The sequence below is a fragment of the Stylophora pistillata genome, chromosome 2 (genome assembly GCF_964205215.1).
Source record: "Stylophora pistillata chromosome 2, jaStyPist1.2, whole genome shotgun sequence".
NCBI lineage: Eukaryota > Metazoa > Cnidaria > Anthozoa > Scleractinia > Pocilloporidae > Stylophora > Stylophora pistillata.
This window is the reverse complement of record NC_142520.1, coordinates 48,658,743-48,671,283: the sequence shown is the minus strand read 5'-3', so window position 1 is coordinate 48,671,283 and position 12,541 is coordinate 48,658,743. Positions and strand designations below refer to the sequence as shown.

Here is a 12,541-nt window from a genome sequence, read left to right as displayed (position 1 = left end):
AAAAATCGATCCGCTCGCCCTTTAGAACTAGCAGATATTTACATAAACAGTTTTCACGATACCTCGACTGTTTACATTGCTAAAAATCGCTGTAAGAGTATAAGAGCTGTAAGAGCTGAAAACCTTCAAAAGAAGATGCATTTAGGATGTTCAATAACCAAAGAAAGCTGAAAACTCAGGGGCCCTGCGATTTATCATTTTAGAATATCGATGACGTCACGTGAAAACAAAGAATACTCAGCATTTTCTGCCCACCCCCTCAAGTTGCATTTTATTTAAGTCTTTAATGAAGATTAAAGATGTTTACCAACAAATTTGGAAAACCACATTGTCTACGTGTCCAGGAATTTATCTATTATTTATTGGAAAAAACAACTACCTCAGTAGATTTCAAAAATTTAAATGTTAATGGAAAAAGGCATGTCAGAGAAAGGAAAAATAAAAACACTGATTGCGAGGAACGTTTTAGCAACCCCGCAGCGGGCTTTTCGGACCGGCGGCGGCAAAGGATAGGATTAGACTTACATGAAGTATTTTACCATTTTTTTTTTAAAAACGCATGCGTAAAGTTTTGTAGACATGCGCAGTCTTAGATGTGATACATCCCACATGGATGGTGAGTACCACACTGTCTCATATATATACTTATCAAATCCATACACACTTATAACACATATAAGGCATCTGCCGATCACGTTTACGCCTACGTAATCCGTGAAAGGGTGATGACCTGACTGACTGATCATCTCTCCGGCCAATGCTTCGATGCTTCGGCACTTCGATACTTCGGCTTTCACTTCGGCACTTCTTCGATACTTCGGACTCATTTGCATAAATATCATTTGCATAAAGTAAACTCGAACCTAATACTTTGGCCGAGCGATTTTTTAATTCTTATTTAAACTCGGTCCCATGCTCAAGCCTTACACTACTAACGATTTTTTACAATACGAGTAAAGAAACCGTTTATAGTCTCATTACGTGATCTTTATATTCAACCGTTTACATCGCGTAAAGACTTTCTTTACGAAAGTCTGAAGAAGCTCGTAAAGATAAGTAAAGAGGATCTTAACGCTTTCTTTACGACGTCTTTACGGAACCGTAAATTCAAAATTTCATGCTGTGAATTCAAAGCGATCTTCGCAATAATAAACAGACGTCAGGGGCTCAAATCCCGTACAGGCCTAAATTGTTTTCGAGCCATATTTTTACTATTGCTTATTTTTAGTGTTCATTACTACGAAGATCGCTGTCATACTCAAACTTGATGTGGTTAAAAACTAACGAATTCCAAGTTGACCAAGTTGAATGCCGTGAAAAGTCGGAGCCCTAAGCAGACTCTACAATTTCTTGCAAAATAAGTATGGTCAAAGAAAATAATAACTGTAAGTTATTTTTTTTTAGTATGGTTAATAATTGGAGTAATTTTTCTCAAAGTCATCAGAGATTCCCTTTTTCTCTTCTCTTCTGGAATATCAAATTAAGGCATCCAATCATCATTGTGTATTTTTCTGTATCAACATCATTTCTAAAACCAGCTGGTAAATTTAAATGTTAATGGAAAAATTCAAGGAAAGCAAGCTACTGCAGCCAAAATGAAAAATGTCTTAGTTGAACGCATAACTTTTCTTAGTTTTACGAATTGTTATTGGTCTACGATGGGAATAAATTAACTGTAATTTGGAGACTTGTGAGTTTAAAAAGTCCCGAGCCGAGATGATGTCTTAACATATTTCTCAAATTTTGGGCTTTGTTATCTCTTTCATTAGAAGACACACGGGGCATGCTCTGTAAGTATCTAGGAGAGCTACATACAATTCTTTATAATAAAATTATAAGGAATTGTATGCAACTTTTTTAGAATTATAATTTGAATATATCAACAAAGTTGAAATGGTAAATAGGCCACCGTTACGATTACAAAAGCTAACATTTCGAGCATTAGCCTTTCGTACGACGAAGGGCTAACGCTCGAAACGTCAGCTTTTATAATCGTAACGGTGGCCTATTTACCATTTCAACTTTGTTGATATATTCAAATTATTTCGTTACCCCCACCGACGCAGTCCCAAACAGTTTCTTTAGAAACTATCGGCCTTTATTAATTTTTTAGCATTAGTCGAGGCGCGCGGGCGTTGTCACGTATGACCTTCGCAAGGATCATTATTGACAACACCCGCCACGCCACGACTAACGTTAAAAAAGCTCCATACAATTTCTTATAATAAAATTATAAGGAATTGTATGAAGCTCTCCGGGATACTTACAGTGCAAGCCCTTCGTGTCTTCTCATAGTTTTTTCCTTTCTGTCAGTCGTGAGAGACCCTTTGATCCATATTTGAACGGTGAAAATTTGATATGAAGGGGAAAGGGGAGGCTAGATTAGCGAGCGAGATCAGGACAGGCCAGAAGTTGCTCATCAAATTGTTCAAAATGGCAGGATTTATTCGGGGGGAAAATAATCGGGCTTCTGGTTTTCTTACTCTCCTGTCGCGATGGTAGAAAAATCAGTTAATTGCAGTTCACTTTACGTCTCGCCTGGACTTGTTCTTTAAGATCTCAGTTACACGTACAGGATACGTCGATTCTATGTTACACAGGAAGCTAACAAATATTCATTTATTAGCTTACCGCGTCTAGCCTCTCTCTTTGTTCATCGTCGATAATTAAGAACTGGCCAATCGTGTTGTACTGTTTCAATTGCAATTTCCAATAAAACTGACAGCTGCTTCAACGATCTCACTCAGTTAATGATATGTTTTAGAAATGGCGGTCAAGGAGAGTTTCTTCATCCTCCTATCTCAAGGACTCACCATCCTTTTTGCTACAGAAGACTCGACGTATTCTCGTTTAGCGTTATTAACCACTAAGGAGAACAAGCGCCTTGATGGTCATGCTGTCAAACAGTTTCAATCTCCCACTCAAATATCATGCAGTCTTTCATGCCTCAGAAACTCCTGGTGTACTTCAACAAACTTCGAAAAACCATCCGAAAAGGACGATAAAGGAACTTGTGAACTGAACAAGCATGGGATCCTCGACGGAAATGCCCAGTTTTATGATCAAAAAGGCTTTACTTTCTCTATGATGCTCAGGGTATAGTTTTCTTGTTGTTCTTTCCTTTGTTTGCATGTCTTTTTTTTTTTGTTAACACGCAGATAGATAGATAGATGGATAGATAGATAGATAGATAGTTTATTAGAATATCGAACATGGCAGTCCGTAGACTGAATTGCGTTACAATTACTTAGAACTAGGAATAAATAAATTCCAAATACAAGTTGAAATTATGATAAAACCATAAATGCGAAAAACTCTCTATATATGACTATGTACAAACTTGTCTAAAAAGAAAATATATAGTTATGTACACATACTTGGAATAAAAGTGTTCTTAAAACGATTTGTATGTGTACGGGGCATGGCCTAAGCCCTGGACTGTCTTAGATTATATCTGTGTTCTCTCTTAAGAGGTAAGACAGGCACGAGTTTGTGATACGGGCATGACGTGACAGACTCGAAAAGCTTGCTACACAGAGCCAAGCGTCTCGCGTGCAAGGTTACTAAGTCGAACCTGGCCAAACATTCGAAATATGACGCATAGGGACAAATGATGGAGAGTGCTCTCTTTGCACTCGTTCAATGTCGTCACTAAGATACAGTGGGAGCGCGTGATGGAAAACTGGCGCACAGTACTCTAAGGCAGATCTTATCACGGTGCAATAAACATTTATAATGTCGCTCAGTGGAACGTTGGCGCGCACGTACAAAAAGAAGAAAAGTTGTGATCTTTCAATTGTAAAGGAGGTTTACCTTTTCATGCATATTGGTTAGATTTACGAGAGTTATTGAGCGTTTACCCCTTATATCCCTTAGTCTTGTTTAATTACAAGTACATGCAAAACAACTGCAGCTAAACAGGAAGAGTTGTACTCTGTTTGGTTAAATATGCCTGTTAAATGACAATACATGTTTATTATTTTAGGGATGTCTGAAGACAGGCTGTCGTAATGGCGGTTCTTGTTTGTTTCATGAGAATAGCAAAACATTTTCATGTTCTTGCAAACATCCTTGGTCCGGAGATGACTGTCGAAAAATTGGTAAGATTGCATTTTTTTAAAAGAACATTCCGAACAGTTCAAACTAATGAGCGTGCTTAACGTACTAGCCGAACATCTAACTAGCCGCTCTTCAAGCAAAATCCAGCTGGCTGGCCCGTCTAATAATAAGACAGAGCTCTTTCACTCTCAGGAAAAAAAATTAAACAACAACGGCGTTTGAAAATTTTAATAGCAGGAATTGAAAGCAGAATCGGTTTTTTAAATACAGACTATTTTGTTCTTCTTAACTCGTGATCTGAAAGTTCATTAGTATGCCGTCGCCACTCAGTATGAAATGAGAGAAAAGTGGCTTTTAGTTGAGTGAACATACACCCGTTAAAAATCAGTTGCGCGCTTGATGATTCTGCCGCTTCACCAGTGTATCTGATGGTGAGTACGTTATCGCCCCTGTACAAACCCTTTTTCTGACAATTGAAAACAAGTATTTGCAAGAATACTTTTTACTTGATTTGTATTGAAAAGTGTGTAAACGTACACAATTCGCCCGATGTATAAAGACGCAAGACTTAAGCCGTCTGTGATCATAATCTGGCATGAGAGAATGTAAATATTCGGTCGTTTCAATACGTTACAGCCTTCCATTGTTGGTACAGGGATCTTTGTTAATTTCAAAACAAGATTTTAAGAATTAAAATTAGTATGTCGTTTCAACAGATGCTGTGTAAAAAGGATGAGCAGCCATTAAAAATAAAAACCGATCGGAAGAAAACTATTATTACATGTTACTACACTAGCGAGGAGGATTATAATTGAACCCATGGTTGTATTGACAAGTACCGCTTTAATTCCGCCGTTTGATCCCATGACAATCAAAATTCTCTCCCTCACAAATGGCAAAAGTGTTTCAAAAGCTTTAACATATTTTCCGACGCACTTGGGAGCAAAAGCGACAAACAACGCCAATTGTTTCTCCTTGCTGACCCCTTACCGCGGCATTTACTATTCAAGTGCCTTCTGCGCGTTATCCGATGCATAAGCTCATTCAAAAAATAAAAATAAAAAAAAAAACAGCCACGAAATGCTGAATGAATATTTCCCTCCGCGGGATAACGGCCTATTCTGTAGGTTCAACCTTCGCCAAAAAAAGTAGAAGGAAGGCGAGACCATCTCACAATTCGTTACAATCTAGGAAAATCATCCTTCCGATATGCCCATACAGAAAGTCGTAGAATAAGATTAGGCTGTCCATATAGTATAATTAAATACAGAAAAGACGAGAAATGTTCTTTTATTGACATGGCTATACCCTCATATGGTAATACTTTTCATCCAAATAGCTTTAAAGTACAAAGATTTAGAAACAGAAATCACTGGAAATAGATCTAGAGCGATTAGAAAAGTGTTTATTTCAGTAATAAAGGCGCTCGTGAGGAAATTAGAAAATGCGGTCAGAACAAAATTCTTAGGTTCGAAAATTCTTGTAGCAGGCTTTCAAAGTTTTTTTTTTTTTGGAACAAAGAGGTAGAGGATGAAACAACAAAAATGTACGGTTTATGAGACACGGGAATATTGTTCTGCAACAGCTGAAAAGTAATGTCTGCTTCACTAGCAGTGCTTGGCCAAGAGGCCAATTTCTTTTTCGGTTACGAAACTTTTACTTAAACGTTGGGACGATAATATCCTCTAAAGAGCTGAATTGAGTTCGAGTTTTTTCTCTACGGCTTACGGTTAAAAATTTGGCCGTTTTACGGCAATGGGTAATACCTCCCCACAATGGTCACCAGAAAAATTGTTACAGTTATTATTATTATTATTATTATTATTATTATTATTATTATTATTATTATTTTACTGCTGACGCCAAGAAAAAAAAAAAAACAGAAGAAAGGAGAGACCGTTGCACAATTTTTTACAAGCTGTAAAAATAGTAAATAAATATCCTAACAATAACCTGTCTACATATTGTTATGAAAAATCGTGACAAAAAAGTTGAGAAATGTACTTTCTTTGAAGGCTGGACTCTTATCGCTCGATTCTCAAACAGCGATGGCAAGAATTGGATGCGTGATGATGGTAACTGGTGGTATGACCAGAAAGCTGCTATTGGAGCAACAAACGACCCTTCAGTGAACAACGATATGATCTCAACAACCTTTTGGTCGGTCAGCGGGAAAGAAATAAAGATCACGCGCAGTGACGACCCCAGTCACACTCCTCTGTTACAGACCACAGGTAACTGTTTGGGCGGACAAACATTTCGATCCAAAATCACAAGTTATGGTGACTTTAGAAATGGCACAGTTTGGGCCAGTAATCAGTGTCTTGGAAACTGTTCGGTTCAATATGGTGGACAGTACAAGTCAACAGACGGGTTTCAACAGGCTGAGTGCAGTGGACAAATCCAAAGTGCTGACAAGATCGGCTTCTGGTGTGACTGGGGTAATGGTGATGGATCGGTGATGATGATTGGTGGAGGAGGACAAAGCTGTAAGCGTGCTGATCATGGGATTGGAATTACAGAAACTGGCGCTGCCTCTTTTGTTGACCGCGGATCCAAAGAGACTGAATATGACTTTGGTTATAATGCTGTCACAACGAAGAATCCATCCCAGTCCTACTCATTGAATTTATGGATCCGTTAAAAATAATCAGGCCTTTTTTTTTTCAAACTTAGTTTAGTACTAAAGAACTTTGTGGAGGTTGACTTGTGATTCAAGTTAAATGAGCATTTCATTTAAAATTGTCTGTAATAAAGAACCTTTCCCCTCTCATATCAAAGATAAAATAAGTTTGCCATCACGCCAGCTACAACGCTAAGATCCTTAAATATCTTTAGAATTTCACTGGAGACCAAATTAATTGCCTTTAAAATCGAATCATTGAATTGAGTCTGATTTGTTAAAGAGGAGAAGTGTTAAGCGTGGAATCGGCGAGTTGAAAACGAGGCTAAGTCATATTGTTTCGCATCTTCGTCTACATAACAACTATAAGTAACGCTGTTTTCTTTTCTTTTTTTTTTTTTTTTTTTTTTGTCGCTTCCCTGTTTTATTCTTGTTTTTATTCAATTACGCAATACGTGCGATATCGATTTTCGCGTGCAGCTTAATGCGGAATTCCCTCGCAAAGTAATGAATTTTCTTAGGGAATTTTTATGCGAAAACGAAATTCAGCAGAATAAATTTAAGTCAGACTTACAACTCAACAATCTTTTCAAGGAAATGTGAAGTATTAATTAATTATTGTGTAGTGATGTCAGATATAAACAAGAAGGAGACCTGGAAGTAATAACTTTGGCACTGGTCATTTCTTATCACTGGAAAGGGGAGGGAGAGGGGGCTTCGGTAGATGTTGGTTGTGTCACAACAAAATTTACCAAACCCACCCCCCACACCCCACGCGCTGTTTTTCAGAATGGAGACGATCAACAAGCAAATGGAAATGAACGAAGTGCGAATTTTGGCTGTTGAAAGTCGCATGAAGATGCCGAATAAGGCAGATGAAAACGTCGAGGAGAAGCCGAAAACGTTTACAAGTAATCATAAAACTATTTACTTTGCTCCAAAATTTTTGCTGGCTGTGGTATTATGTAGATCATAGTGTAGTTATCCGAGAAGCTTCATTATTTTTCCTGGATGAGTAGGTCTGTATTTGCTATACAGTGGGATCATAACTTCAACCTGTATACCTGACGAGTTATGTGACAAGTGATGTAACGAGTTATTTAACGCGTTTGTCGTGAACGTAAGGTTTTCTTCCGTTTTTCTCTCAGGGAGTAGACTGAAGTTTAATACCGGAAAGAGGGCACCAAAAACATTCTTTGTTAGCCATACAGACGCGCCTTCAATCCACCATGGCGTGAGCACATGCGAAGCTAAAGCAGCAAGGTTTATGCTATTATACATGATAAGTAAAAGGACAAGCTGACGTTTGCCGTTTTACGTAAATGCGGTGCTAAAGCTCTCGATTGTTTGTCGTCTTGAAGGGGGGGGGGAAGGGTCAAAGGAGTCTGATTGTGTCACAATACAATTTATCGGGCTCTTAAGTGTTGTAATTATCCCCCTTATTGGCTGACAATTCTTTATAGTACCCTCTTTCTACTCTGTTAGCGATCACTGCTCCCTGCTTTTGTTTCCACTGAAAACCACGTGATCCCCACAATATCCTCCGACCCCCCTTCCCCCCCCGAGGGGGGGGGCGGCGACTAAGGATTGCTTTTTGAGAGACTTACGCTAGACTCACCAAATAGTGTGTTCACATCTGAAATTCAATTATTTCCAATGCAGAATTAAATTGTTTTTACAAAATATGACAAGCTCCAGCATGGATGAATATGTTTTGTTTTCTTTTTCCCCTTTTTTTCTTTTTTTTTTGTTTTTTTACTATTTTAAACCCCTAACCTTTTGGTTACAATGAAATATATGAAGTTCATATATTTTGAAATGCGGTATTAGATACGTATGATGCACGATCCTCGCAGTAGATAGCGCTATTTAAGCAATAGCGAAAATCAGACCTGAAAAAAAAGAAAAAAAAAAAAAAAAAAAGTCAGGCCTGTACGGGATTCGAACCACTGACCTCTGCGGTACTAGTGCAGCGCTCTACCAATTGAGCTAACAAGCCAACTGGGAGCAGAGCGTTAACAGCCTGCTCCCAGTTGGCTTGCTAGCTCAATTGGTAGAGCGCTGCACTAGCATCGCAGAGGTCAGTGGTTCGAATCCCGTCCAGGCCTGATTTTTTTCAGGTCTGATTTTCGCTATTGCTTAAGTAGCGCTATCTACTGCGAGGATCGTGCATCATACGTACCTTAACCTTTTTTTTAACCGCCTATTTGATAAACAGATTTTGAAGGTGTTAAGACAAAACATACAATGAATCATTACAAAAGAAAGAAAAGAAATATTGCTCTGAGTCCAACTGCAAGAACAATAACTTTACAACAAGTCCGCCAAGAAATAAATAACAAGTTTAGTGAAGTTTGTAAATCCTCTGACAGTATATGCCAGGCAGGACCTCTGAGGCCGCCAGAAGCCCTTGGGTATCCTGGATATAAATGAGAGAAAGGGGTCCCTGGAAAGGAAGGACCACCAGGCCGATTGGGGCCTATCGGGGCTCCAGGCGAAGGTGGCAAAAGAGGACCTGTGGGACCTCAAGGAGTAAAAGGTGAAAAGGCGATACAGGGTCCACTGGAGCAATCGGGTTAAAAGGAGAGACTGGACCGAAGGGTCGTAAAGGACAAAAAGGATCCACTGGCTCTAAAGGGAACAAAGGTAGCCGATGATTGGTTGTTATTCAGGGACCAGAAGGAGAATGCGTCGTTCCCCTGAAGATCAGTGTGCATCCTGTCTTTGTGAACGAGACAGCAATTTTTTTCTGTTGGGCACAAGGGCAGACTACCCTCAAGATCACGTGGCGTAAGCTTGGAGGTAATCTGTCTGATGCTACTGTAAAAGATGGTATGCTCCGAATAAACAGCGTACAAAGGTTACATATTGGGTCATACATGTGTTCAGCTAACACAGGTCTCGGAAGTCTGGAGGCTTTCAGCACTTTACAAGTAAAAGGTAACGATATAAGTCGCCAACTTTTCCGTCTTTTTAGGATATTCTTTTTTTCACACTAGCGGTGACAGTAATTTTTCAATCAAATACGCATATTTCTCTTTCCACAGGCAGCTGGTGACCTTGAGTGTGTTTAGATAGCAATTTAACCCCTTTGATGCCGATCACTTTGGGGGAGGTTATGTGTACATGATAAAGTTATAATTGAAAGATTATGATAGGTTTGAGTTGTTTGTCATTGCTATTATCAAAGCTAATTTTTTTTTTCTACTACTTGATACCGAAGTTGTTCTGATGTCTGCTGTTGATCACACGATGTTATTAATCATATGTCGATTTTTGTAACGATTTTATTCTTCCATCAGAACCACCGACATTTGTCAAGAAACGACCACCTTTCGTTATCGTAGATGAAGGCTCCGTATTAAGTCCCTGTTGTGAGGCTGAGGGCTTTCCTCGTCCCAGTGTCGAATGGTCTCGCACTCGTCACGTGTACTCTGCTGGTACATCACTGGCTTTTCATGAACAAGGCTGCCTCGAATTTAACCCTGTTGTAAACAACAGCGACGAAACGTATGTCTGTCACGCAAGAAACCTCATCGGATTAGCAGAAACGACAACAGAAGTAGTTGTCAAGGGGAAATTTGCTGGTATTTCAAAATTTGGAAATTTGCGCTAGAATAAGCTGTCATAGATCCAGTTTGTTGTATAACTTGTCATGGTCTAAACACCATAATTTCATAAACATTAGATCTATTTGAGTATTCAAGAGAAGTAAAGAAGTTCTGGTTCTCCCGTGCTTCGTAAAACGGTAGACGAAAAATAACGATAATTCTGAGCGTGTGCCTTTGTTTAGAATTTCGTTAGATTAAGAATGAAAATACCCGAGTTAACGATCTTTCAAAATATGTAAAGTTTACTTTGGGGAAATAGATGTGGGATTTTTAAGAATTTGTTAAAAATCGTCAACGAAATACATAAAGTCGCGCCACGTTATGTATGTGTGACCATTACAAAACCAAAATTGTTTTTGTTTTAGAAATCCTGGCAACTAAAAAGCGTAAAGAACAATGCAGATATACTGACTTCAACTTACATATGATAATCTCGAGTTTTCAAAGTGCTTCATTTTACCGTTTATTTAGTTTCATTCGTGAGGTTTATCATGACCACAGTAGCCCGCCGCTGCAGCCATCATCAAAAACGGCTTAGTTTTCGACGAATTCTTCGTAGCTCACTTTTCACATTTGTAATATTTTTCTGTTAATAGCTATCTTTAAAATAAGGAACGGAGAATGAGGAATGGGAATGGGAAATGAGAAATCTTTAAAATAGAGAATCTTTAGAAGCGGGAATCTTTAAAACAGAAAATCTTTACAAACGGGAATCTTTAAAATGGAGGATCTTTAAAAGCGGGAATCTTTAAAAAGGGAAATATATAAAAGCAGGAATCTTTCAAACGAGAAGTCTTTAAAAGCGGGAATCTTTAAAACGGGAAACATCTAAAAGCAGGAGTCTTTCAAACGGGGAATCTTTAAAAGCGGGAATCTCAGAAATCGGGAGATATCTAGAAGCAGAAATTTTTCAAAAGGGAAACCTTTAAAAGCATGAATCTTTAAAAAGAGGAATCTTTAAAACCGGAAACCTTTAAAAAGAAGAATCTTTAAAAGCGGGAATCTTAACACACGAGGAATCTTTAAAAGCGGGAATCTTTTTTAAGACTCCCCCTACAGAGGGAATCTTTAAAAGCGGGAGTCCTTAAAAACGAACATTTTATTTTTTTTTCCGGTGGGTGGCAGTGGCACTCGATTATTATTACTTTTTTTTTTATTAGCATGAACGGTAAGTCAGCCATCAACCCTGTAAGTAATTAGGATTGAATACTCTGATTACATCGTTTTTCGGTATTATCCACAGGTTCAAATAATAGCCGGCTGCCGGCGGCAGCCTGAGCTTTTAACACACTTGCTGGTAATTTTTCGCCAAAGAACTAGTATTTTTATATTAAATATCTTGCTTATTGATGGTCGAACTGAAGTCGCTGTCCTTTTATGGTGAACATTTCATGTCAGACTACATATAAAGCAGCCAAGAAATGTTTTAAAAACTTTTTGGAGACTTAAATGAGTATAAAGTTTCGAAATTTGAAGCGTGCTAGAAGGAGCTAGTATATGGCTATCTTTAAAATAGGGAATAGGGAAAGAGGGAATGAGGAATGGGGAATGGAAATGGGAAATGTTTAAAATGGGAAATCTTTAAAATGGGGAATCTTTAAAAGCGGGAATCTTTCAAATGGGGAATCTTTAAAAGCGGGAATCTTTAAAAGCGGGAATCTTTAAAAGCGAAAATCTTTAAAAGCGGGAATCTTTAAAAGCGCGAATCTTTAAAAGCGGGAATCTTTAAAAGCGGGAATCTTTAAAAGCGGGAATCTTTAAAAGCGCGAATCTTAAAAAGCGGGAATCTTTAAAAGCGGGAATCTTAAAAAATGGTTTACCTTTAAAGGGGAGAATCTAAAACGGGCAAGTCTTTGATATGGGGAATCTTTCAAATGGAGAGCCTTTAAGAGCAGGAATCTTTAGAAAGGGGTAAATGATATAGGTCTTTTGAAGAGTTAAATGCTCTGTCGAAATATTCATCAAGCAACAGATATAGAAATCTACTTTAAATCTACTAACCGCCTCCCGGTTAGCTCAATGGATAGAGCGCTGGACTGTTGTGCGGGAGGTCGAGGGTTCGAGCCCCGACCGGACCAACACTCAGGGTCTTAAAATAATTGAGAAGAATTTGCTACCTTTCTATAACATCAAGAAATGGTTAGATATTCTAGTCTTCTCGGATAGGGAAGAATAAATGGAGGTCCCGTCTCCTGCGGGGTTAGGGGTAGGAGACGTTAATTTCCCACACACGAGATTACTGTGTGAT

At 38.5% G+C, this 12,541-nt stretch overlaps 1 protein-coding gene and 1 pseudogene across 1 annotated transcript; both read left to right on the top strand.

Annotated features, from left to right (window-relative positions):
- The first annotated feature begins 2,765 nt into the window (after positions 1-2,765).
- On the top strand, positions 2,766-8,229 carry LOC148740014 (uncharacterized). The gene is made up of 3 exons (XM_088749626.1): positions 2,766-3,096; positions 3,986-4,100; positions 6,051-8,229. Exons 1-3 carry the CDS (start codon positions 2,767-2,769, stop codon positions 6,701-6,703), a joined length of 1,098 nt encoding a protein of 365 aa, XP_088605752.1. The 5' UTR covers position 2,766; the 3' UTR covers positions 6,704-8,229.
- On the top strand, positions 7,407-10,298 carry LOC148740013 (uncharacterized; annotated as a pseudogene).
- The last annotated feature ends 2,243 nt before the right edge of the window (positions 10,299-12,541 follow it).